Source organism: Anser brachyrhynchus (assembly GCF_964034855.1).
Source record: "Anser brachyrhynchus genome assembly, chromosome: 6".
In the NCBI taxonomy this organism is placed as follows: Eukaryota; Metazoa; Chordata; class Aves; order Anseriformes; family Anatidae; genus Anser; species Anser brachyrhynchus.
This window is the reverse complement of record NC_137700.1, coordinates 16,642,461-16,668,601: the sequence shown is the minus strand read 5'-3', so window position 1 is coordinate 16,668,601 and position 26,141 is coordinate 16,642,461. Positions and strand designations below refer to the sequence as shown.

General features: G+C 45.1%; 1 protein-coding gene and 1 long non-coding RNA gene across 15 annotated transcripts in view; one reads left to right on the top strand and one right to left on the bottom strand.

The window, feature by feature from the left end:
- The window catches only part of ANK3 (ankyrin 3), a 361,577-nt gene extending 345,033 nt beyond the window's left edge, over positions 1 to 16,544 (top strand). For 9 of the 14 annotated variants that reach the window (XM_080597952.1, XM_080597953.1, XM_080597950.1 and 6 more), the window contains 2 exons: positions 11,723 to 11,815; positions 15,172 to 16,544. In XM_080597952.1, coding sequence (XP_080454078.1) covers positions 11,723 to 11,791 — 69 coding nt within the window. In that variant the 3' untranslated portion in view covers positions 11,792 to 11,815; positions 15,172 to 16,544. Of the gene's footprint in view, positions 1 to 9,683; positions 9,768 to 11,722; positions 11,816 to 15,171 lie in introns of all 14 variants that reach the window. The other 5 variants (XM_080597951.1, XM_080597955.1, XM_080597957.1 and 2 more) reach the window with 2 other exon arrangements.
- Positions 15,227 to 25,949, bottom strand: LOC308197474. The gene is made up of 2 exons (XR_013952954.1): positions 19,347 to 25,949; positions 15,227 to 18,284 (listed from the first exon to the last, which is right to left on the bottom strand). It is a non-coding gene; the product is annotated as an uncharacterized lncRNA (long non-coding RNA).
- Positions 25,950 to 26,141: the final 192 nt, after the last annotated feature.

Genomic DNA, 26,141 nt, shown 5'->3' with positions numbered 1-26,141 from the left:
CTTGTTCAGGATAGCATTGGGTGTGGGTTTTTTTGTTCTTTTTTTTTTTTTTGTATTGATATATTTGGCTAGTGTCAGAGGACAGCAGGAGACTTTGTGTGCAGATGAGTACTGTCATCCTGCCTCAACTGCTTTTTGTTACATAGCCCTTTTTCTCCACCGCCCACCTATGCCTACTCTTACTTGAAACATCATTTCTGAGAAGTGCTTCTGGTTTGGGATGTCTTGGGACAGATTCAAAAAATAGAAACAGATATGCAGTTAGCAATATCGACTGCACATGTCTTTAGAGTCACTTTTGGGATGCTGTTGAGTTATTATAGAGAAAGTTATCCAATTTCTCTGCTCAGAAAACAGTTGTTTGAGCCTAGTCCATCAAAGCCCTCTCTGCCAGCCATGTGCACACACAGCTGCTCAGCCCCAGAGCCCAAGAGCTCTGTGGGTTTTGCAGGGGAAAGCATCAGGGCTGTCGGAGGGCCCCAGGATGGAGCGGACGCCTGCATGCAGCTGCTGCACGTCCCCAGCACCAGGCTTCTGACCTGGCCTGAGCTGAGCTCTGCCAGTTCCCTTCTTAAAAAACACAGATGATTGTGCTTCACAGATCAGCTAGTACCATTTAAAAATAGTTAAATACTGAGTAGGAAAACCACTTGCATGGAGAAGGTCTTCAAAATGCTTATTTTTGGTCTTTGGTAGGTGGGCCACTGAATCTTTGTGTGACCGTTGCCTTTCTTTGTAAGGGAATTCACTTCCATACCTTGTGAATCCATGTAATTAGTCTGAATTGTTAATTTTTGAGGAGGAAACAGCAAGCAGTTATGACAGGTTTTTCTGCATACAATGTTTTTAACTACTAAGATAAAGAAATGTAGGAGGTCAAATGCATTCCAAATACCATTTTCTTAGGCTTAAAAGCTGCTGCAATATTCAATACCTGGTATACTTGTCAAGCTCTACAGCATATCAAAGAACAGAGGCCTCCCATCATATACTTTAGGAGCAAGACTGCGAGTTATGTATATAACACAGACAGGAAAAATGTTGTCCATGATAACCTCTGTTTTCTTCTTATAGTTCTGGTAGCACGTTGTGTCTTGCAAATGTGCTGTTCAAATGTACTAAAACTGCATTTATTAGGAATGTAGTGACAGTGACAGTGAGATTCAGAGTGATTCAAGCTCAGGTGAGGAGCAGAGGATTACTACAAGAGTTTATCGACGGCGGTTGATTTTGAAGGTATTTTGTGATTCGCGTTCTTGAGGCGACGTTGGCATGGATGTGGGTTTGGACTGCCGTGTGAGACTGTCAGTTCTGGCATAATGGAGTCCCTCTGGTACTATGCTTTCCATGCCAGCTTGTTTTTATAACCAAATGCTACGTGGCCTTTCCTTGCTTAACCCAGAGGTTTATGGTTTCTTCTGCTGGAAAACTACTGTGCTGCATGGCATGTTGTGTTCTTCACTGTTTTGCATGCCATCTTAAAGACTGCAGCTAGATGCAGCGTGTTTATCTGATGCAGAACAAAACGAATTACAGACAGATATGGCTGACACATTTTTTTCCTTTTTTCTCTTTTCTAAAAAAAATCTAAACTACAAGTTAAAAAAAAAAAAAGCAGGAATGTGCAAGAGTGGGATATAGGAGAGTCTGGGCCATGTACTCTGGGTGAACATTGTCATCCAGAGGCCCTGGTGTGTTCTGGAAAGCCTCTCCAAAGCAGCAGGTGATCCTGATTTGAAACCTACTGCAGTTAATAAGAGGCCTTGCATCGCCTTCAGTAGGCTTTATTTAGTGTATTTATTTACAGATGCCCTAGCACAACATACTTTATATGCTAATAACAATGGAAGAGACAGAAATAATTGCATTTGCCCTCATGTAGTTTCTTGTACGGTCGCATAGTATGGTAGTGTTTGCCTTGAGCATATAGCATAAGAAAATAATTCTTCATCAGAAATGATGTTAATTCTCAGTAACTTAAAGGATTTATTAGATTCTTATTAGAAAATCATGTAGTAAAGCCATGAAAAGGACAAACAGCCACTGTAGTACTATTACAGCAATAGCTGAGTTTGCCTAGGATATAATTGTTACTTCAGTAATGATTAGTGACACCTACCTATGTTGCTGTTATTTGTGTGTTTAGTGGAGAAGGGTACATATACATGCACTGCACCTTTTGTATAATGTAGATGGCAGATAGGCTGCTATGCACAGCTGTTGATCTCTCCAAGACACAGACACTTGGAAAATGCAGAATGACATTTCTGACCGCCTTGACTCTGTATTTCTTCAGTGTGCTAGTTGTGTTCCCATTCTGAACTAGGCAATAATTGCAAAAATGAGCTCAACAGAAGTAAATGTTTTATCCAAGACCTCATTTTTACAGGAAGAACCTTCTGTCTTAAATGAAAGCACCTGGGCAGGTCAAGGGTATAACCATTCATCAGTAATTCCCTCTGTAGATAAGACATGATAAGAACTAGGAATGTTTCTGTTTTCAGATGGGGGCAGGTGGCCTGAGGGTGATAGCAGACCCTTGAACGCTGTAAGAGCATTGCTGGTAAGACATAAAGCATCAGTGGGCTGAAAATGGTAAAGGCAGTGCATAGTCAGCTTGTTTTTGGGATTTGCCATCCAATCTGTCTGAACTATTTCAGTGTCCACTGGTTGGGCATCAGGAAGTGTCAGAGTACAAAAGAGGGTGAAAAAGACAGTCCTCATTTTCTTTCTAAGTATATCCGCTGGGTTTAGAGAAGTGCATAGAACATAGTTTTTAAATGTGGTGGCGTCATTTGGGGTTGCACGTACACAGCAACGGTAGAGCAATTGTGTAGAGTGGTGCAGTCTGCAGCTCGTGCAGAGGGAGCCAGGCCCTCGGGGATGACGTGCGTGCTGGGGGGCGGCCAGATCTGCACTGTTCGGGACGTGGCTGTGCTGCACCAGGGCAGATTTGAAGGTACCTGTGATACTTCTGTCATTTTCTGATGATTTGTAGCTGCTGCTTGTTCTGCTGCTTGTTTTGTTCTCCCTCCCCGCAACTTAAGGCAGGGTTAAAATGGAGCATGAAAAATTTTAAAAGCAGCAGTCACCAAGCCTTTTAGAGAAAGAGTTTGATAAGGGAGCAACCATTTCCGTAGGTGTATGTTGATCATGTATAGCTCATGAATTGATGGCATGAAATAGAGGGATCAAGCTTTGAAGTTGGAAGGGATCTGGACCTTGATGAATTTTTGCGAATTCCTGGGAGCTGCAGTGGTTGGGTGAACTGAAGTCACAGAGGAGGCACGCACTGGGTGAGGACCAGCTCCTTGTGCAGGAGGTCTCAGGGTGCAGCACACAGGAATGCGGAGCAAAGCTCACAGCCTGCAGGGAGGACATGACCCCCATGTTCCTGCCATGGGACCACAAGAAGTGGTCGGGAGCCTCCAGCAGGCTCCTGCATTTGCTTGCTGGCACTGAGCACCCTTCGAGCAGCTGCTGCACCTGACCCCTCAGCCCCTGCACCCCACTCCATATGTCACAGGTCAGCCAGCATCAGTTGTGCAGGGCGGTAGTGAGAGGAGAATCGGGCTGTCCCCCTACTCCTATGTTTCCTGACGCTCCCCACTAAACGTATTGCTGCTATGGGATGGATGCACAGGAGGCTGTACAGGGATGTTTTCGTCCTGGCTTCTCCCCTACACAGCAAGCCTGCGACTCCCACCGGTGGTGAAATGCCCAGCTGCTTTTTGGCAGTCATGCCTGGGCCTTGGGAGCACTTATCCTATACTGTCTTATACGTTATGGAGCCAGCCCTGGAAATCTGGGTTGAGCTTGTCTTCTCTGGAATAAAGAATATTTTGAACATCTGCAAAGCCTGGGCACGGGCTTCAGAACTCAATGGCAGTGCTGTGCCTGTGCCGGGAGCCTGCTCTGCCGGTTTGTGCCAACAGTAGCAAAGGGACGCGGAGAATGGTGCACCTGGAGCCTCCACCGGCCAGAGCTGCACGTGGGTCAGTGTTGTTGTACTGCAGTTAATATTCATTACTGCCTCCATGCTGCATTAAAAGCAACAGAGGTACTTACATAGCCTGCAGGGATGAAGTTTTGTAACACCTAAATCTGGAGGATAAACTGAGTCCCGTGGAAAAAAAGAATTTGCAATGTGCCTCCACAGTTACTGTCAAGACTGAATTGCTTCATTGCCTTTGTTCTTCTTTCCCAACTTGTTTTTCATTTCAATGCTATTCTGAATTGTTGCTAACGCTATTATTTCTGTTTAACTGCTACCTCAGCCCTCTGTCCTGGCCCAAATACGTGGAAAGGCTTTTCTGTTCCCGGAGGTATTTTCCCAGCAGTCCAAGAGCAGGGTTCTGTCAAGTGCTCTCAAGTACATTCCCATGGGATTTAGCACTTCAGAGGGCTGAGACCATAAAACCAGACAAGCAAGGGCTGATGCCCATTTCCACATGTAACAGGATCGTATTCTAACCTCAAGGTAATGCAGATGGTTTTGGTTTTGCTTCCTTTCCCTCTTCTGTTCGCCTGGCGGATTGATGAGACGGGAGCATTGCAAAAGAAACGGGTTTTTATGGTAGTGCAGGAATGTGAGCAATTAGCACACAAGGGAAAAATGAGTGCTGCCACAATGCGCACATTCAGAGCCTGATCCAGAGCTCCTTTTATTCACTCATGACAGAAATCAGTGTCTGATTTTTCATGCCTTTTCAAAGATTGTTAAATCTTTCATGGGTACAAATTTTTGGCAAAAATTGTCCAGTAAGATTCTTGCCAAAAGTTTTATGGTAGAATTTTGTAATGGAAAACAAAAGAGACTTCCAAGCAGGAATTACTCAAATCCGATATTACTTTGTATATTGTACTTCTGTTATTTCTTGCTGATTTTTGTTATAATTTGTATCTTCCCATGCATTTTACCCATGAAGCTCCCCATTACTGATTGTGGAGGGTTGGTTCAGCCTGCACTGGAGGAATGGCACAGAAGGATCCTGAGCAGCAGTTAGTAATGAGCAATATCAGCAGCTCTCATGATGTTATTACTCAGAGGAGACTTATTTATGGAGAGTGAAAATGTGGCCACCCTGTAGGTGAGACCAGTTAAGGGCCTGTGCCCCACATGCAGCACATGGAAGTGTTCCCATCCATGTGCTCAGCTGGGCGCAGCCTCCCTGCTGCAGTCCTGCCAGCTCGGAGAGCTGCAGCATTGCTCTGCTCCCAAATGCCCCCACACCCGGGGAGAGACCAGCAGGGTGGGAGCTGCCAGCCGCAGTGCAGTAACACACCTGGGAAGTGAAACTCAGGCTGCAGAGTGCTGCTAGCAGGTCTGTTTGCACATGGTCCTCCTGTATCAAGCATCAGAACAATGACCCAGCTCCCACTGTTGGGCTTGTTGGGCTGCTGTATTCGGCACCATGTCCTTATGGGTCTCCTTGGCTTGCCTGCTGTTCCCCCCCAACAGCTTTAGCAATACAACTGTAAACAAGCAAGTACAAACTCAGCACAGGCGCAGGCAGACAGTCGTGGCATGTGATTAACAAGGTCTCTCTGAGTAGGCAGAACTCGCTAATGAAAATGACCTTAATGAAAGATGTTTGTTTCTACTGCCACAGCAGCTTGAGATCCCAAGGAGACAGAGGTGCAGCTGCTGGTTATGCATTACAAGAATGTGATCTCGAGACTGAAAGGATTATGTCCTGCTGGTGGCTTAGACCAGAAAAGGAAGAGGTCTCATTGCTCTGTACAGCTCCTGTTCCAGTTGCAGTACTGCCCCCAGTCTTTGGAGAAATTAAATATTTAGGATCTTTCCATCTTGCTTATTTCCGTCTGCTTTTAAATTTCTTTTTAAATTCTGGGTAACAGACATCCAGCCGCACCTTTTATCCTCCGCTGGTACAACAACACTAGCTATATAGGAGGAATAAAAGAGACTATTATCCCTCTAGTAACAAAACAAACATGAAAGAGAACCAGAGGTCTGACAAATCTGCAGTGAACTTTGGCACAGTACTGCAGCACCAACTGTATAACTCCTGCATTTATCTGGAGGTCCCTGGGAACACCCATCATCTGCAAGTAACTGCTAAGAAAATCAGTGGAGTTGGCAGAAGACTTTGAAGAAGCTGCTCTTTAGTTCTCCTGCCCTGGAGAGCAGCAGCGAGGATACCAGCTGGTTTTGGCAGGACTACACTCCAGCGAACAGGGTGACATTAAAGCACTCTGCTTTGCAAAGCTTCCTGGCATGTTCTGGGGCTGAGGCATGCAGAGTGCAGCTTTTGTATGGTTATAACCCAGGGATATAACTGAGCTTCCAGTAATCACTGTGTTAAGTTTCCTCCCTGAATTTTTAAAGCGCTCGGTATTGTGACAGTGATTTAGACTGGTCAAGGGTGAAATGAAGCCCGCATAAGTATGATGCTGCGGAAATAATTTTATTCTTCAGCTGTGACGCAGATGCACCAGCTTTGTGTTTAAAAAAGCTTCTGTTGACAAGGTCATCTAATGTGCCATTCTAACCCAAAGCTGTTCTGAGGTCTGACAAGTAGAACTGCCAGTGGGTAAGGCAGTTGTGTTTTTTTTTTTTCTAGCAAACATCCGTCTTTATAGCTGCAGAGGATTAGAAACGACAGTAAATCAGATCTGCCTCCTGCCAATTGTGAGCCCTCCTGCAATTTGTTTTACTACCCACAAGAAAGAAAATTGTGAAAGCTGGATTTCGTGCATACTGGCTGCTGAGTGTTTACAGCATTTATCCTTAGACCGTGCTTAAAGGAGCATATAGCTAATTAAAAAACAAGATTCACAATACCTTTAAAACTGCATTTATCTTGCAGTGTATCAATGCGTTTTCCATTTTAAAACTGAACACACTAATTCTCACTAACTTGTTTTAAGGAGCGACCTTGCTTGCAGTGGCGGTAGGGGCCAGGACGTGTGAACAGTGCTGTTGTACCAGGTAGTCTGGCAACCTTGCTGTACCGGCCGTGGTGTTCTGTTTCTGGTTTTTATCCTAGTGGGTTTGGAGGCCCTACTTTCACGAGGGAAGCTCTCGGTACCTCTGTGCACTGAGGGAGAGGAACATCTGGGACAGGGCTCACTCCTGTCCCAGCCCTCACTGCTTGGGAGCTGCTGGGGACTCTGAGCCCATGGGTGGGAGGCCAGGGAAGAAGCGGTGCAGCCAGCTCCCTGTCTGCTGCACTGCTGATAAAACTGTCTCCAAAATCAGTATTTTCCCCTCGTTCCACTGCAGCTAGGAGGCCCTACAGGTTTCAGTTCTCAAAACCTGTACCCAGTCATAGGTGCCCCTGCCTGCAGCAGCAGGCCCTGTGCCATTTTCATTTCTGCTATCTTGCTCATGAGAAAGGAAGGAGCTGGCTCCCGCTAGGGCCCTGCTCGCCGTCAGGCCCAAGTCTTCCTTCCCTCATCCTGGGTATGGAGTGAAATTGGTCCTTAGGTAGGTGTTTAGTTTCTCCTTCCAGGAACCCCTTGGAAGAGTCCTTCTGGGGCACGAATTGTCCAGTGGGCCCAGCCTGGGCTGTCCCAAAGCTTCGGCAGCGATTTGTTCTGCTGTGCTGCTTGCGAGGGTGCCACCCTGCCTGGGCTTGGGGACCTCGGCCCGGTGCCTGCAGTCCCAGCATGGCTCGGACAGGGGGGCCTCACCCAAGTGGCCCTGGGCAGTGACGTCCCCTGCCTGTGGAGACTGCTGTCCCTCCGTGATGCTCCCTGAAGCATGAAAGTTTGGCGAGTTTTACAGTTTCTATATACCCCATGAAAGCAAGGGGAAAAAAACATGTCTGAAATGGATTAATTACTTATTATCAAGTGGTAATCTCAACACAGCTTTCAGTATGAAATAAGCAGAAATTCTGCACTTTTGAGTAATGACAGATACTCACTGGAGACGCGGTTGGCAGCAGAGCTGCAGCAGGCTCTTCAGTGTAGCTTTTGCCTGGTGTAATATCTCTAAAGCAGGGAAAAAACCTTGACTATAGAAAATTGCTTGTGAACAGAAAGGAAGGTTTATTTCTTTTAGCACTCTGAAATAACATACAAGTCTAATGTTATAATGTACACATTTAAAAAGCTGTGTTTAGAGAGAAAATAGTTACAAAAAATAAACCCGGCATCACTATATCTGTTCATTGTAAAGCAGTGCCGGGAGCTTATGTAGATAACTGTGTAGTGTGTAGACCACAGTAAGTATGGTGCTTCTTAGTACTTGAAATCATTATGACGTTTTGACATGTAGTTTTAATAATGTAATTTCAAATATTATTTTGCTGGTAATATTGATATTTACAAGTTTTATATAACAATTTTTCCACTTCCTTCTTCTAGTTGCTGTTTTTTCCATGGTGGGTTGAGGATAAGGGGAGAAGAAAAGTTTTAAGGTTTTTTGTTGGTGGTGGTTTTTTTTTTTTTTTAAAGGTAAAATTTCTGGGGAAAAAACAGGGAAGTTCCCTGACCATCTCATCTCCAAGTGCTATAGCTCTGCTCTCAGCAGAGGGAAAAGGCAAGTCATCTGCAGTCTTGACTTTTGAACATGTCTCAGTCTTTCAGATGAGGCAGAGCCTAGTTTTGTCCATGATCTCATGAACACAGTCAATAATGCTTCCTTCCTTATGGGCTGTGCTTATGGGTCGGAGAACACTGATTTTAGTGCAGCCAATGTTTGTTGGGAAGCATGGAAACCAACATGTATGAACTGGATATTATTGCATAGATTGCAATTTCCTTTCTCAGTTTTCTGTTTTCAGAAACAAAATGCTACGTTAGATTTGTTTTATTTATACAAAATAAGCACAGATGATGGATATTTCTGGAGCATCAAATGTGGTGCTTTACTTCAGCACCCACATTTGGAAACATGACTTTTTGAGGTAAAGTTGTCAATGTTCTTCTGGAACAGAAGTTCATGGCTGCCAGTTAGCCTTAGACTTTATTTATAATTTTAGCAACAATTCTTGTCGTAGTATTTGGTCCTAGCACAGCAGTTAGGACACTGCTTAGCGATTTATTACACTGGTCCCATAAATAGTGGGTACTGCGAGAACTGGTGGATGGAGTGCGATTTCAGTAAGTCGTGCACCAGGCTGCTGAGACTCCTCGGCAGGCCGGCAGATGATGCTGTGCCAGAGAAGGTTTCACGTAAGATACCTTTTACTTTTTCCAATTTTGCAAATGCTGAGTAGTCTTGTCTTCTTTGTGCATTTAAGATCTTGCATTCAGCAAGCTATAGGCGGAGCTGTCTTTAAAATCCCAATTTTTCCCCACCTTATTTGGTGTTAGAACATGTTTCTGTGTGTACTGGGCATTGAGAAGCTGCGAAAAGCCTCCTGCTAATGGATGCTGTTCAGAGATGTTATCATCACGAGTTTGTGCCTCCATCTCATAGGACTCAGGCTAACAGAAAGATTATTTGTTGCCCAGAGAGCATCATGTCATGAATTAGCTGACAAATGTGCCAGAAGCTCACTACATGTTTTAAGGACACGCTTTGTGGAATAAATACGCAGGTATTGGCATGCTAAATTAGGAAGGCTTTCACGTTATTTGTGTGACATAAACCAATCTGTTACATAAAGTTGAAGCTAGCATGTGCTTGTTGCTTGGATTGGTGTGGAAATATGTGTGGGTTTGGCAGATTATAGGTTATGTTGCTAATCTTATAACACGTTCTTTAGGGTGAGGAAGCAAAAAACATTCCTGGTGAATCTGTAACAGAGGAGCAGTTTACCGACGAAGAAGGCAACGTCATCACAAGAAAAGTAATCATGGCTTATATCGCTGCTCTGAGTCTTTGCATTCAAGTAACTTCTTTTAACATACTTTCTCCCCTTAGAATTTAGGAAAAAAAAATCGATACTTGTCATGTATTGCTTCCTACAGATCACCCGGAAGGTAGTAAGACGTGTTGTTATCCCACATGAGAGGAAAGTTGGTGAAATGGTAATGGAACGGGGACTGCCAGGAAATAACAGTAAATGCAGAGGGTTGTGTTGACTGCTAGAAAGCGCTGCTAAAGGGCTGGAGGTGTGCATTTAACAAGAAGCCTTGGCAAAGTGCAGTGCTTGCAGTTCTTGACAAGTCGTGCATTGGGGCGAAGGGGCAAGGATTTACCTTCGTGGCATTTCCTGGAAAGGGATCTCTCAAGGAGGCCTCACAGAGCTCTGCGGTGTGCAAAACGCCTTCCCCATGAAAGCATTATGGTCTGCCCATGTAAAACAGGCAGCAGATTTAAAATGTAGGTTTGGGGCCTGTTCTGTTTCATCAGTGTCTGTGAGTAAGGTTAAGCCCTTGCAGAATTTGTACCTGACACCCACAGGTATGCTACATTGCTTTTTCACCAGCCCAAAGGAGCTGGTCCCTACCAGCCTCTCACTCTCGTGTGCAATAACCCCTTGCTGGAGACTGGGGCTTTGCAGGATTCAGGGTGATGTGAACATATCTACGTGACGGTATCATATAGTAACACACATCAAGATGGGGTTTTGTCCTTCTGTGCTCTGTTTGAGTGCCTGCAAAAGGAAAGGAGGGCTGCGAGGCTGCAGGAACACCCCATCCCTCTTCCAGGGTGCCCTGTGGGTGAGGTTGGGTTGTGCCTCGAGCTGCTCTCCATCCCAAGTACCCTGTGGTCCCTGGCACGCAGGCGGCCTGGAGGCCTCGGGGGGAACAGGCAGGACATCTGGAGACAAACTGCTGCAAGGAAACTCATGCCTTGCTCCTAGTGCGTGGCCAGGGCTCTTGTCTCCAGTAAAACTGACAGTGGGGTTAATGGGTTTTTGTCCGAGTGAAAACAGAATTGAGGACTCGGAAAGAAGCAAACATGAAAAATACTCTTTTTCTGCTGGTGAAGAGAAAAATGAGGTAGGGAGCACAGAAATAGAAATGAATTAAACATATTTCAATCCCTTCTTTCTTAGCCCTTTATCAGGGAAAATAGAAATTCTGCCCAGCAAAGGAGAATTTTGCTGCACCAGATTAGATTACTAAAAAACTACAAATAGTTACAAATGCATCAATGCAGATCAGCCAAGGGGTAAATTCTGCCGATAACCACACATAAACAGATGCATTCTGTGATGTGAATGAGGCTTGTGATTACTGGAGTGTTTATTTTTAGATGATTATTGAGCTATTTTTAATGAGTACAGATGAACTTCGTTTGGGGGTTTGCTGTTTTAAAGACACCGAAACCTGCACTGCTTGTCACTGTTAATGGTTTTACTTCTGCTCTGCTTTGGTGATGGTTTTTTGCTGCTTTCTTCCTCTTCCCTTTACTCCATTACTAACCTGCTCACTTTAAAGCACAGACTTTGTGAAACATCACAACAGCAGCCATGGCCTATGCTCTCAGAAATGTCCACCGACCCCGGCTGGCCCAGGGGTCTGGTTGGAAAGTGATTTTCCTTGAAGGTGGTGATGAATCCAGCTGTAGCTGATGGCAGGGGCTCTTCCGAAGGCTGCGTGCTCCAGCCCAGATGCTCTTTCCCAAATTGTAGACCTGTATTTTCTACCTGAAGATGATATTTCAGGCCTGTGCTTTTGCAGCTCAGCAGAGTGGATAGATAGATTGTGTGTATCTTTGAAATGAAGTGTTAATGTGATTTAACTGCTTTTTACTTATCCTGTTACAGCAAAATGTGGAGCCTGTTTTGGAAGCAGGTTTATAATTACAAGCATTCTCCACAGGCTATGTTAATGCTTATGTTTTCCTTTAAAGCAGGGTGAAGCTTACAAGGTTAAGACAAAGAAAGAAGTCAGACATGTGGAGAAGAAAAGTTACTCATGAAAGTTGAAAGCCAACCACTGAACGGTCAGTTTGATCAATTTTCTTCCCTTGTAACGCTTTTGCTAGCACAGCACTGTGTAGAGAAGGGGCTAGCACCTGAGCAGTGCAGTGGCTTGCTTTCTGCCACCTTGGCATCGCTTTCAAGCTGCAAAGCTGAATAGGTGGTCCTCGGTCCCGTATGAAGAAAATAACCTTCAGTTCATGCATAGAAGCTGAGCTTTATCTGTTGGAACATAAAGCAAAGCAAAACTGAGCCATGTGTAAGATTTGGGGAGTTTCACAAAGCATAGAGTTTGTAATCCACAGTGTTTTCTACTCCTAAAAGTGGACTTAGACATGACTAGTGAAAGAACTGCATACCAGTAAATGTACTGAGTGAAAGACTTCTTCCACAGCTGGACATGTGATCTGCGGGCAGTTATGCAAGTGAGTGTCCTTGTACAAGCCAGTAAGTGTCTAAATATTTGCCAACAAATAATCCTTACCAAATGTTTCTTATAAAATTTATTGATCCAACTTCAGTGATTGTAAGAAAAGAGCAGCTGACAGTATAAGGGCTCCCCAAAGTAAATCCAAATGCCACCGGCTGACACAGACTCACAGAACAGCATAGGTTGGCAGGGACCTTTAGAGATCATCTGGTCCAAGCAGGGAAATGCAGAGCAGGTTCTCCAGGATCACGTCCAGGTGGGTTTTGAATATCTCCAGAGAAGGAGACTCCACAGCCTCTCTGGACAACCTGTTTCAGTGCTCTGTCACTCTCGCAGTGAAGTCTTACCTCACAATCAGGTGCAATGTGGCTTGTGCTTGCTCTGTAACGGTGTGCCGGAGCATGTGAAGCAAGAGGCTGCTTTGTCTATAGCTGTAATCACACAGTGTATTTACCTTGTGTCTTTTTTCCACTCAGAATTTCTCTTAGCTTTGGTGGCTTTTAGGAAACAGGCAGAGGAGGATTTGGGGAAATGGGAGTTTGTTTTATCATTTTCCTATATATCTGGTATAGGGATTGTGTGTAGGGTTAAAGAACAGAATAAACAGGGCCTGTAAAACATAACAAATAGCGATGTGGAAGTAAAGAACAGAGTGTCCTTAGTCCCTTCCAAGTGCTGTAATATGGCCCCCTAAAGCCACCTGGCCATACCAGTTTTCTGAGCATGTGAATAATGAGACAGCAGGGACTCGATGTGTGGGATCTTGCAGAGAGCTTTATGGGATCAAGCCCTCCAGAGCAAGCACCATAAAGTGACTGGCTTGCTTTCAGTGTGCTTTTAGCAACTCATAGCACCTACTGGGTCAGTCAAGCACAACCACTGAATTCCTGCTTTTATTGAGAGCCCTCCCACATGTGCTAATAGAATAATACCACTTCACATGGTTTGCTGCTGAATATACTCATAAAATATTTAACATTTTGAAAGGGCAGGCCGTTCTCCTTCATGGAGCTTGGGGATACTAGAGGAAAGCAAGCCAAAGGGACAGCATTGCTTGTATGAAATTGTGTCCCAAGTTAGCTCCCATGCTTCTCTTTTGAAATTTGGAATTTTCCTTTCCACCTATCTGAGTGCTATCTACATGCTTAAAGCTAAGATGAGATCTGTTGGGCAGTTACCTCTGTGCACCCGGAGCCACTGTGGATCCGCAGGGGGAAACCAGTGGAAATGTGTGAATTTGAAGGCACTGAAGGCAGGATGGGCATTGAACTCCTTAAGTGGTGCAGATGAAGAGCCTGCCAGCCTACAAGTGTGATGCAGCACATATTTGGAATAAGGGAGGGCAGATATTTTAAAATAAAATGGCATTAATAAAGCAGTCTTTGCCTAATGTATGAAACATATTCTGACCTTGAGAAAGCCAGAGTCTGACTTCCTCAGAAGCAGATGTGCTCCCATGGCTGCTGATGCATTTCTTTTGTGCTTTCTAGGAGGCAATTCTGCCCTTGTAGAGCCCCTCAGAAACTCAGAGTCCTCCTTAGATGAGCCCTTGCTCAGGGAGAACTTTGTCATGTAAGACGAGTCTTTGTGGTCCGAGCTTTGATACGAGGTCATGAGCAAAGGTGTATTAAATAATTGTTAGCTCAGTCAAGTGTCTGAAGTGTCTGTTGAAGACATTCCATCTGAATATAGAAGAGGTTATGTTCTCAGAGACCAAGGATTCTGATAGAAAACCAGTTGGTTTCTTGGTCCCAAAAGACAATAAATAAATATATTTATATATATATATGGGGAACAGAGGTGCTGCTTTTCCTTTAAATGTTTGGGGGGGAGGGTGAACATTTTTTGCTAGATTTTGCTGTAAAAATTGCTTTGTGACCATTGCAAAAAAACCCATTGCAAAATACGGGTCGAAAGGAAAAGCCACGATTTTTTTTGCATGAAGCTCTGCAGGGCTACGGGACAGGTTTCCGCCCAGTACTGTGCGAGCTGGCCTGACTGCTGCTGCATTGTGAACAGACAGCTTTCAGCTGTGGAATAGATCTATGTCAGCCTAGATGTGGGCAAGGACACATTGTTTCAGCATAGGAGAGCGCAAGCACTCCCAGGGAATGCGCGTGGACCTGTGACCTGATTAGTAAACAGGCATGTCCATGCCAGCCTGAATCCCGCAGGCACTGCACAAGCCACACTCGCAAACAGCCTTCCCAGCACCCAGGTGCTGGGGAGCTCGCAGGTCTTGCAGCTCCTATTCACCAGTGTTTTGTTTCTGCTTCATGCGTCCATACTGAAAGACGTCACTGTCACGCAATGGATTTAACAAACTTGTCGTTACGTGCTGGCTGCATGATCATTTTGGGATGGGCAGGAGAAGAGGGGTTGGACCCTCTGTCTCCTCGGTGCCACTCATGGAGCCAGGTGGAAGATGTATTAGGCAGCCCTTCCTTGCTCTGTCCTTCATGAACTGTCCTTCATAAAGGCTTGCTTCCACGTTCCTGGCTCTTTTGGTCCCATTCCCCAAGCAGCTGAGAGAGGTGGATGTCCAAGGAGCGCAGGTTTTAGACCACTGTGGATGGTTGGAGACAAAAAACAAAAGTGGGTTGAGAAAGAAGCGGCTCCCGGAGATAACGAATGCTATTTCTCCCATTACAGAGCACAGATTTCTTGTAATCCTTTCCGAAGAGCTGTTACTTTGTCTGGGGTGATGAAACACAGTGTCTAGCAAACATATTTGTAAATCAGTTCATGAGCAACGTGGATGTCTGTGGATGCATTTTCCCTTCATGCTGGGAGCTCAACTAATTTCATTACATACCTAGAAACAGTATGATTTATCCCATTACAGAATCCCATAATGCCAATTAGAACTATTTTGTTTAGTCAGGGAAAGGCATGAAATTGATTCTGAGATATTCTGAAATGACTTTGTGCTCTCTTTTCTTTCCGTAGGACTGTGTGCTTTTACTGCCAGTATTCTGGAAGAAAAATCAACAGGAATTAAACATTCACCTATAAAAGTGTGCGTGTGTTTGCTGCTTCCACACATTAACCGCATGGTTTTTATGCAAAAGCAAAAACAAAACAAAAAAAATTAATTTAGCATGAGCCAATTTACAGAGCATGGAAATTCACTTTCATTCACAGGATTGGAGAGTGCGCAGTTAACAATGCAGTGTATATACAAGATGCCATGCTGTTAACAGCTTATTTCAAGCAGTTTGATGTCATCACAAAACAAATAAATTCCTGTGGCCAGAGGAGATGTATGAAGACGAAATGGTTAAACCATGGAAAGACACTAAAATTACTAAAATCCACAACAGCTCGCCTTATTTTTCTTGGACCCAAACTGTCAGGGTATAAAACACTGTTTGTTTCTTTTTTAAACATCAATAGTTTTGCTGTAAATAAATAACACTGTATAAATTCTAACAAATAGAATAAATGTTGATAAGGCACTGCCTTTTCGATCACAAACAGAATACTGCGAATGCATTGAGCAGGCTAGGTGTCTCAAGCGGCTACACCTACAGGGATATTCTGGGTGTATCTTCACAGATTCTTGTATATTAGCAATTATAATGTTTGTATATGCAAAAACGCTAGCTTGATTTTAAAAAAATCTTTAAAATCTGCTGCAAATTTAAATGATTCCCAAAATGAGGAATTCTGTAGTTCTGTGAAAATTTTTCTTCAGAGTACTAATATTTTGATGCATGTGTTTCACCTTATTTTGATTAAATCTTTTCCAGTTTTGCAAACACTATACTGCAACACGAAAAATAAGATTTTATCTGTAAACACAAAGCCCTTCATCTAATATTTGTTGCTGTTGCCAATTTTTCAATGAAATGACCTAAAAACCATAACATATACAGTAGTTGCATTATGGGGAGGGGGGTGCTATCTGTTCTCGCTTTATAATGGGGGTAATGCTTGCAGCTTTAGAAGTGGGTTGGTGCTCTGACGGGCACAAGTTCGGGATATTTTTAAATGAACTGAAGCGAAATTATTAGCTAATAGACTGGCAGCACGCTGTAAAATTATTACTGTATTGTGTACTGGCTATAAGATGTAGAATCTTTCAGTAAGCCAATCATCTGTAATCATCCTAGCAGTGTAATATTAGGTTGTTAAGGCTGCTGTGTTTTAAAGGGCATTTTTATTTGGGTTTTGGTGAAATACTTTGATTTGTTGATTATATTCATATGGAAACAGCATTCATTGATAATAGCTCTAATTACATATGTATGAAAACAACAAACACTGGATGATCTAGTTGATTATTTAAGCATAAAATAAATTGTGTTAAAACTCTTGGATAACGTGTATTTGGCAGTGTTATTGTACCCTATAGAAGTGTTTTTGGAATGTCAGCCATTAATTATCCCTGGCTTTTTGCTTCTTTTCCTCTCAGTTTCTTTTGTCTGATCCACCTCCTCGTCTTCATAGTGTGACAGGTCATCACTTGGCAGGCTGTCCCAGAGTGGGTGGAACAGGAGTAACACAGCAGCCAGCACATCCTCAGCAAAAGTAAGGAAACCCCACCTCTCTGGGACGTTAGGAGACCTCCTCAGACCTGGGGAAAGGACAAGTCTAATAGGTTATGCACAGCCTCTTCTCCAACACGTGTCAACTCTGGACCTTTAATTTATTTCACCCCATCAAGAATCAGGAACACCGCTGCTCCCAGCGTGTATCAGTCACACCAATAACCAACCCGTTGTAGATGATGTAAATGAAGTGTACATCTCCTGTATATTGCATGCACTTCCTGTATATCATAGGTGATGGGCCATTACATATGGTCCATGGTGATGGACCATTATATATAAATACTTGGCTTTGTTGCCAAAACAAAATTTTGTAAGCAACATCAATACACGCTCATTGCTCTGGACTGTGGTCTTCTGCTTGAGGGTAATAAATAATTTTATTGCTCAAGGTTTCACTTTTACCTGACTTTCAAGGCAATACGAAGATGTATTTTATGCTATCTTGGCACCCGAGGAAGCTCCACTGCTACAGAGATGGCTCAGTCTGCTTGTTAAATCCGCATTATTCTGAAAGCTAATCCCCACAGGAACCAGTCCTCACCTGGGGTCAGTCAGCAGAGCTCTCAACTGGTGAAAAGTACTTGGCTTCAGCAGAGCATAACAGGTTTGTTTGTCAGTGCTTGAGTCACTAGGGCTGTGAGCTTTTGAAGTAGTGGCCGTAAACAAAGGGTTTTTCTTAATTTCAGCAGCCAGTCTGTGTTGCCATGCACCTTTTACTGAGCTCGGGATACTGCTGGTACAATACTGTTGGTTCCAGTCCTTACACAAGCTAGTCTGCAGGGCAAATGTCACTTACAAAAGTGAAGAACAAATACATCTTATTGCAGGTCACAGTCCAACAACGGCAGCGTTCACGCTTCTGAAGACCTCACCGTCCAGTTGCCGCACTCCCAGTCGCAAGTATCCACATCAGTTAGATGAAAATGAATGTTTTTTTAGTAAATGGTGTGTAGATGTACATATTTACTATTATATCATGGCTTTACAGTTTGAAACAAAGGCTGTAGTGGCCAGCAGCAGGAATACACGAGCAGCACCGTAGGAGAGCCTCTCTTCATCTCTGTAGCAGCATCCAAAATACAGAATTTCATTTGATCCATCTGCCTGGTCACCTTTCAGTACCTGACACTGACAAGGGAGAAAGCTGGCGCTGTAGTTCTGGTAGGCAGAAGGTCTCTTTGTCTAGACAAACGTGGGGTTACTTGTGTGGGGTAGCAGAGATGTGCAGGTGAATCTCAACAGGTCTCCTGCTGGTGGTGGTGATTCACCTGTCACCATCAAGCCTGGGGAGTCGGTCTCGATCATGGAAGTACACGTGAGCAGGTGCTGGTTTGCCTGAAAGCTCCAGAGACATCTTTCACAGGCAGTGACCAACAAAGATGCATATTTGGGCCGTTCGGGGCAGTGCTGCCCGTGCCCAGGCAGTGCTGTGCCTGCCGCCAGCGGGTCCCGTGCAGGTCGGCCCTTTGGCGCTTGCTGCCTTCCAGGGAGGAGCTGCCCCTGGAGCTTTGATACAAAGGAGAAACTGGAAGTCAGAACAGGAACCCTGCACCTACATTTCCAGAGTTTAAAATTTCCCACGAAATGTTGCACAAACAGGACTTTCTGGGTGTTGGTTTGTTTTGCTCTGAATGTATTGATTCCAACAGTAGCTCAGGATATTTGGGAAAAAACAAGGTTGAAGCATAAACAATCATTTTAGAAGGAAAACAGAAATCTTGCCAATACTAGCAACTGATGCAGCCAGCCCAAGTGAAGGCTCTGCCTTTAATATTTGCTTTCGTCTTTTTTTCGTATTTTCTCCAGTGAGAAAATACGAAAATCCCCCTCCATTCCCCTTAGAGGCAAAATTGTAAGTCATGGGACTTTTATTGCATCTATTAATATAAACTAGATTGCTAAGTATGGGGTTCTTTTTAGCCTTTGATATTTGTTTTTGCACTACCTAGTAATAATATTCTACAGTACTTTTTCCATTTCTGGAAGACTATCCATTACATTTTATTTGTGGCCGGTAATAGTTTTAATCTCAGAAATTAGAAGAGTTCCTGTAGCGCAGAGATGACATTAGTGGGGATAAATGGCAGTAGCTTGCAGGATTACAGCACCCTGCTAATTAATGCTAATTTCCTAGGGGATTGTTTAACACAGGCTTTTGTCTGTAGCCTGCACTGAGCAGGCAATCGAGACATGCTCCATCGGCGGGCTGCTGCAGCCAGGCATGCAAGCACGCGTGCTGAAAGGCTCTCCGCGCACCCCTAGGAAGGAGACTACCAGGAATCGGGGACTGTCAGGGGTGTGGGGTGAGCACTGTGGGCTCTAGGGGGCTGGGGACCAGTTCTCCCCTAAGCCCTGGGAAGCTGATGGTCACGGGGGCAGCCCAGAGCTGCCATGGCCAGGCCCCAGCCTCCTCCGTCCTTGTGGCCTGCCGTGCTCCATTGGCTGGGGGTACGTGACCATGAGCCTTGGGTTTTGAGTTTTAAGGGAAAAATTAAACACTTGTGAAATGCCACCCAGCCAGCTATTCAGCACAAGTACAGATAACGATGTCTTTTGGGGGAGACCCACCTGCAGGGTCGTGGCAGTGCTGTCACCTGCCCGGCAGCGATGGCTTTGGTGTAGCCCCTGCTCCATGGCCACCTCTCTTCAGGCGCGGGCTGGGGGTCGCCTGGCTGAGGCCGATGCTGAGACGTGGGAGGAGGCAAAGCAGGACTGGGCTGGATGCAAACAGGACCTCCGCTTTCGGGCTGGAGGAGGAACAGCCCCAGGGCAGCTCCCCTCTAACCCTGGGGTGAGAGAGAGAAAACACAGTGAGAACAAGGAGGAAAATTCTCCCTTTGTGGAGAGCACAGAAGTTTTCAGACTGAGATACAGATCCTAGGGTAGGGAAGGGGAAGACAGAAAACTGAGACCTGGCCTGCTACAAAGTGCTTTACATAAACTATAATCCATTACTGCAAAAGAAAAAGGTTAGTGAAGGACAGAAAAATGAGCTGCTCAAGAAAAATCTATGTATATGCCAGTTTTCATAACTGCTGATGCTAAAAACAGTATGCTAATTGTGCATGGCTCTATTTATTTGACCCTAAATTCTGGAGGAAGGCGAAGATTTATAATAAAAATTTTATTGGTGCTTTTCCCATCACGCTAGTGTTCAATAATTGAGAGCCATTTGGTCTATAAAACAGCAACGCACAGTGATCCACTGTTCACCAACTTCTCTGGAAAGCTTCCAGAAGCTGGAAATTGTTACGGCATGGCCAGAACAACAGAACAAACTTATTACAACTTCTGAAAAAAATTCACTGGGAAAATAAGGATACAAAATACAAGCCCAAGAGCTGAAGATTCACTAGCTGCTGAATTGCTACCGCACAGCAAATTTTCATAATCATACTCTGTCCTGCAGAGAGACTTCTTTTCTAATACAAGTTTCTGATTAAATAATTGTTGGTCAGAAAAAGAAAGCAGCACATCATTATTTTAGTATGAACTGCTTCTTAGAAAACATGTTTTATCTTGCATCAATAGACAATCCACATTATTAGTGAACTGTTTTCTTTTTTTTTCTGCATGTACAAATGTTTTCCAAACCTATGTTTCTCCTCTCCTTAAACAATTCTTCCACCATGGTAAAATCTCTACGCACACAATCAGTATTCTCCTTTGAATACTTGCTTGTGTCACAATTCTTCTTGACCCTGCTTCATTTTATTTTCCTAGTAATATTTTCCATTAATTGCATTTTCATGCGACTTTGTCTTTCCCCCTTTTTTTCCCCCTCCCTATTTCAGTTGGTTACTCAGCACTGCGCAGAATTCTTCCCAGGGTTAATTATCTTTGGTTGGTCTTTTCAGTCTATAACTACTGAACATTTTAATAAAACTGTATTGTTAGAGAAGTTCTTCCAGCTGATTGATGGGCCTACAGAATTATATTACGGATTCAATTAAATCTCTGAACGTCCTTCTTCTAATCCCTCACTCCAGCAACATATTTGATACAAATATTTCTACTGTTGATGTAAGTTTATGAAATAATGTTTCTAATTGCCCATTACCTCCTGTATTGATAGCATCTCTGAATAAATTCCTACCTTTTTATTGCTGCTTCTTGATTTGATATCTGCTCTTGTATTTTTACAGTGCTGGTGACATTTTAAGATGCTTTATTTGGAGCAACCCTCCCCGTTGCCCCCTTCGAGCTTTGCACTTATTTTTTTGTACAAGTATTTTTGAGACTCTTTGCCTGTTTTGCTGAACCACGGAGCTGCACCTCTGCAGAGCAGCTGCCCCCACGCCATCCTGGGGTTTTCCTGCCAGGCTACAAGGGACCCCAGTCCCCCTGGGCCCTTGTGCTGTTGGTGTGGTGGTGGCAGCAGCCTGGCCATGCTGGGTGGCAGTGCCACGCGAGCCCCTCATCCCCTCGGTGGGGACAGACCCCGTGCCCTGCCAGTGGGGCCGGGGCCATGCCCACGCACCCAACAACATGGGGACGGCTGTCCCGCTTAACCCAGAGCCTTTAAAAACAGGGGGTTGCTAATTGTGCTCCTACCACGTATTTGTACTTTTTAATTGGTTGGGTTAACATTTTACTGATGTGCAAAGCATGTGATTTTTTTGGATGCTAATTAGGCTAACATTTTCTCTCCCTTTTTAATCTATTAATTTGGAGTAGTTGGATGTAATTGTAATTAAATATACGGGTGCTATTTTTCAAATGACTGAAATGCTTTTATGAAAAGAAGGATGCCGTCTCAGATCTAAACATCAAGGGCCCTTGAGTGTTACTCCCACTCTCCCACTGACTCATTGTTTGTCATTGGGCAAGTACATTAGCTCTCTACCTCCGTTTCTTGCCTTCCAGGGCTATTGTGAGAATTAATTAGATAATGTTTCAGCACAGCTTTGAACTGGAGAGTGCTACAAAAGTGCCAAGTTATAATTTATTATTATGAAAGCAGGCGTGCGGGCTGGGGAGCAAGACCTCTGATGCAATCCCAGCAGAGTGCGGACGGCGAGGAGGCTGGGACCTAGGACAAGAAACTCTCCTGTTGCCTTGGGATCACCTCAGCGGTGTACCTGCAGGTCTGTAGCAATTTCAGCCTGTTCTAGAAGTTTTCTGCTGAAAGGGACGCCGACAGCTGCACGACTCTTTCTGTGGGCACAGTCCCTGGCTGAGCAGACTGGTTCAGCCACCGGATGGGGGGCATCGGCTGCACCTCCCCGTGCGCTTTCCAGGCTCGATTTGCTGTGTGAGGTAGCAGCGGTGTCTGCCCAGTCAGCCCTCTTGACAATTATGCACCTCCAAATCAGTAAAGCACTTAAGATTAACATTGATAGGGCTGAAGAGTGGCTTACAGTTAAGCATGCTGTGCAGTTTGCTGGATAGGATTAGGCCTCAGCACAACCACTTTGCTGATTCAGGTTTTCAAAATATTTAGGCCTCGATTCCACAAGGTACTTGAACGTGAACAGTCCTACTGAAGACAATGGAAATAACCGGGTAATCAACGCTAGGGAAGAAAATCATAGGGAAGATAACCAAAGCTAGATGAAGAAAAAACATGAAATCAGAAACCTGTTTGCTTAGAAATGAGTCTGCTTTGAAGGGAACGCACGAGCATGGATGGAGGCCATAGAGGCAAACCGGCCTGTGTGCTGACAGACATCTGAAGGGGGGCAGCACAAAGAGCTTCACGTTTACAAGAAATAACCTTTCCTCATGATATGCCTGTGTTCAGCAGGCTTCTTCAACACGAGCAGAACTATTTACAAGCAATTTTACTGAACCGCAATGACCTGTCCAGAACAGCTCTCATTGCTTGTTGAACCCCGTTAGTACAGGGCAGCACCATTTGCCTCCAACCAGCGACCAGCCGCGTCCCACATCCTTTTTCCTTTTCCTTACATTCAAACCCTAAACCTGCTCTCCCAACAGCACGGCCCTGCAAGTATTTGGCGCCACACACAGCAGACATGCCCAGGCTGCTGTTACCATCGCACCCTGACCTGACAGACAATGAGGAGAGCGGCAGGCAGGGTGGGATCTGTGCCTCACCTGTGCAGTTTTAATCCCAAAGCACGGTGCTGGCAGAGCACGGCAGTGACACTGACAGCTCTATCACGTTTTAATGGCATTCCTCCTCCTGTAGGAAGGGTACCACCATTCCCTCCCCATGTTTTGATCTCTGCATGGCAGCATGCCGTGCCCTTTTCAGGCGTGCAGACAGGCAGCTCAGAAAATCCCACCTGCTTCTGAAAACCAGGAAAGGCCCTTACTACTTTTCTTGTGATTAAGAAACCAAAAATAAGATGACCTACACTTGTATTCCCAGGCAGACAGGAAGAATAATTACTTTACAGAGAAGGAATTCCTTCATATATCATAGCCACTACAAATAAAATTTGAAATTTGCTGTGGCATAGAACAAAAAGGTAGTATAGTAAGAGATAATGAAATCCCTCCTTGCCTTTAATGGAAAAATTACTGTTGTTAAAAGACCCCTTCATAAATAATTAAGATACCAATTATAGAGTCTCAGTGACTAATTTATCCAGGAGCAATACGGACCACATTATTGCATATAATGAACAGTGTATATACTCCATTCTATTTCCCTACAACTCATTCCTTTTTTCAGCTACTCCTCAAAGAAATAATAAAGAAGGGCAACTAATGCACACAGTAATCAGAATGTACATTATCTAAAATGAGAGATACACATTAACATATCTTAATTTAAAACAGTTTTACAGAAGTACAGAGGGCTGAATTAACGAGCCATTTAGCCTCTGTGCTGGAAAGGGGAGGAGGACTTCAGGGAAATGCGTGGCCGGGGCTGGGGCCGCCCGCACGCTGGTCTGGCTCAGTCCGTGGCCAAGCCCTGTTCACCCTAACGCCCATCCCAGTGGGGTGCTGTGCCGTGGCACTTGTGTTGCACACTTTGCTCTCAGCAAAACCCCTGAGGTACTGGGGGTGAAAAAGCCATGGTGGAATGGCAGGACCACGGGCTGGAGGGGTGAATAAGCTGTCATTGCTCCTTGGCTGCCCCAGAGCTGCCCAGGCGCCCTGTGCCATCGTCCCCACGCAGCAGTCCCTGCTGCTTTATGTCTTCTTGCCCAAGGGAAAAACCACCTAAGTGGTCTGCGGTTAGATTTTCTGCCTGGTTTAGATATTTGTGCTATTAAAGTTGCCTGGACAAGCTGTGGCATGCTCTGCAATCCGGTCTCCAGCTATCTGATTACAAACCTAACTTCATCACAAATCGTCTTACAGCATCCAGTAGCAAAGTCTCTGTCTTGTAGCTGAGGTGTATTCCAGTAACAGCATACAGCTTTGCACACCTCAGAAAATGATCCTGAATGTAAATCAACTTCCAGTAAGGAATTTTCCTCCTCCTTCTAGTCCCTGGGACTTATCTGATCTGGCCAAGGAAAATGCTTATAACTCTGGCAAACAATCAGGCAGGAGACTGATGTGATTAAGGTGTTTTTTTCCTTCTTTCTGAAGAGTCTCCACTGCAGCCCCTGCTGGAGTGCGCTCAAGCGTTAAATGCTCACTGCTGCAGCACACAGCCCCCCTTCCAGACAGCTTCCTGATGAAAACAGAGAAATGAAGAAGTCTGCAAAGCCACAACCTAAAATTCAAGATGCAGAGCGTGAGAAGGAGATGTAGAGCATTTTGATGTCATCATCGTGATGAAGTTTAGCTGAAGTCATCGATGCACATCAATGCGAACTGGAAGTGCCAGAAGCCAGGTCCACAGCAGCCTCATGCTGAATAAAGTGGAAGGAATGTCCTCAGATCTGTTTCCAGGGTGATGTTATTTCCAGGGAGCGTGCTTTTCCCCTTCAGCTCGAACACTGCTTTTCCAGGAGCCATGTCCAAGGGAACACAGCTCTCCTCTCCTGCTCCCAGCCCCAGACAGGAATTAACCTGGACAACAAACATATTCTGGGGGCACTTTGCCTAGAAAAATCCCTATTCCCTTGAATTTGCCATATGATTCTTAAGACACCTCTGAAGAAAATCGTCCTCCATTTTGCTGTGCCTGGTAACCTGAACGTTTATCACTTATGAAGTTTTTAGCATCTTGAGATGTATTTGGTGGAAAAAAAAAAAAATAATAGCATGGCTGGCTGCAGGAAGCTGCCAGCTTGACAGAAGATTACATCACTTTTGTTCACGGGCAGTGTGAGGACGCAAAGAAAGAGTACGTGACCAGAGGTTCACCTCTCATTACACATCACACAAATAATGAGGGACAGCCAAAAGGAAAGAGTTGGGTTCCTTGCCCATCCCACTACAAACGTGGAAAAACAACACTGCCATACCTGTGTAACGCTGCTCTAGCATGAGGAAGGACTTGACCCTGTATGTTAAAAAGCACAAGCCTTGAAGCACGTTACTGGTGTTAACTTCAAACACTGCCAATGAAGGGTGAGAGTCACTTCTTACCGCCTTTTACATGTACTTCTCTGCAATCTGCTGAGGCTGATGCCTGAACTTTTCGGCATCAGAGGGGCTTTTCCCTCTCTGTGGTACTTCCCCTTTCTCACAAGGCAGCACTGTGTGTACGTGTAGATTTTATGTGTATATAAATATATATATGTATCTTTCAAGAAAAGGGGTTTCAGTTGTTTCAGCTGCAAGTAAATGAAACTTTGGGGCTCCAGCTTTGTGTCACCTGGAGCAAAGAATTGCTGTGGGAGCCCAGATTTTTTTCCTACACAGATCGTGGAGCTAGTATTTTTTTTCCCCGTGTATTTAGCGGTAAAACCCAAGGTTTGTGTGTAAGCTGTTTGGTATTACTATTTTAATATTTAAACATTCAAAAGCCTTACCACTGGGGGGATGTTTAAGTCGGTATTAAAGCAGAATAAAAGTGCTTTTTGACACTGTTAAAATTGAAACAGTGAGAGCCGACGTCGTCCCTAGCAGGAGGAGAAACCCCTGGGTTTCTGAGACTCGCTGAGACTTGCCGCTTCCCAGTCCGGAGCCCGCAAAGCTCTTCCCATCGCGACAGGCCGACAGGGGCAGGCAGCGGCCGCCGGGGTGCGGTAAGCTGCGGAAACGGGGCCGGGCTGGTGCCGGTGGGTGCGGGCAGGGGCTGGCGGGCACCCCGCGGGCCGCGAGGGGCCGCACGGCGAGGCCGCGGCCCGCTGAGGAGATGGCGGAGGCGCGAGCGGGGGGGGCCGCCCCCGGGCCGCCAGGGGCCGCCGGGAGCCGCCAGGGGCCGCCAGGGGGCGCTGTGGGCGGGCGGCGGGCGCGGGCGGAGCGGGGCGGCCGCTCTCGGCGCACGGGGCGGCGGCGGCGGAGCGCGGCGGGGGCCGCCCCCTGCTCGCCTGGCGGCGGCGGCGG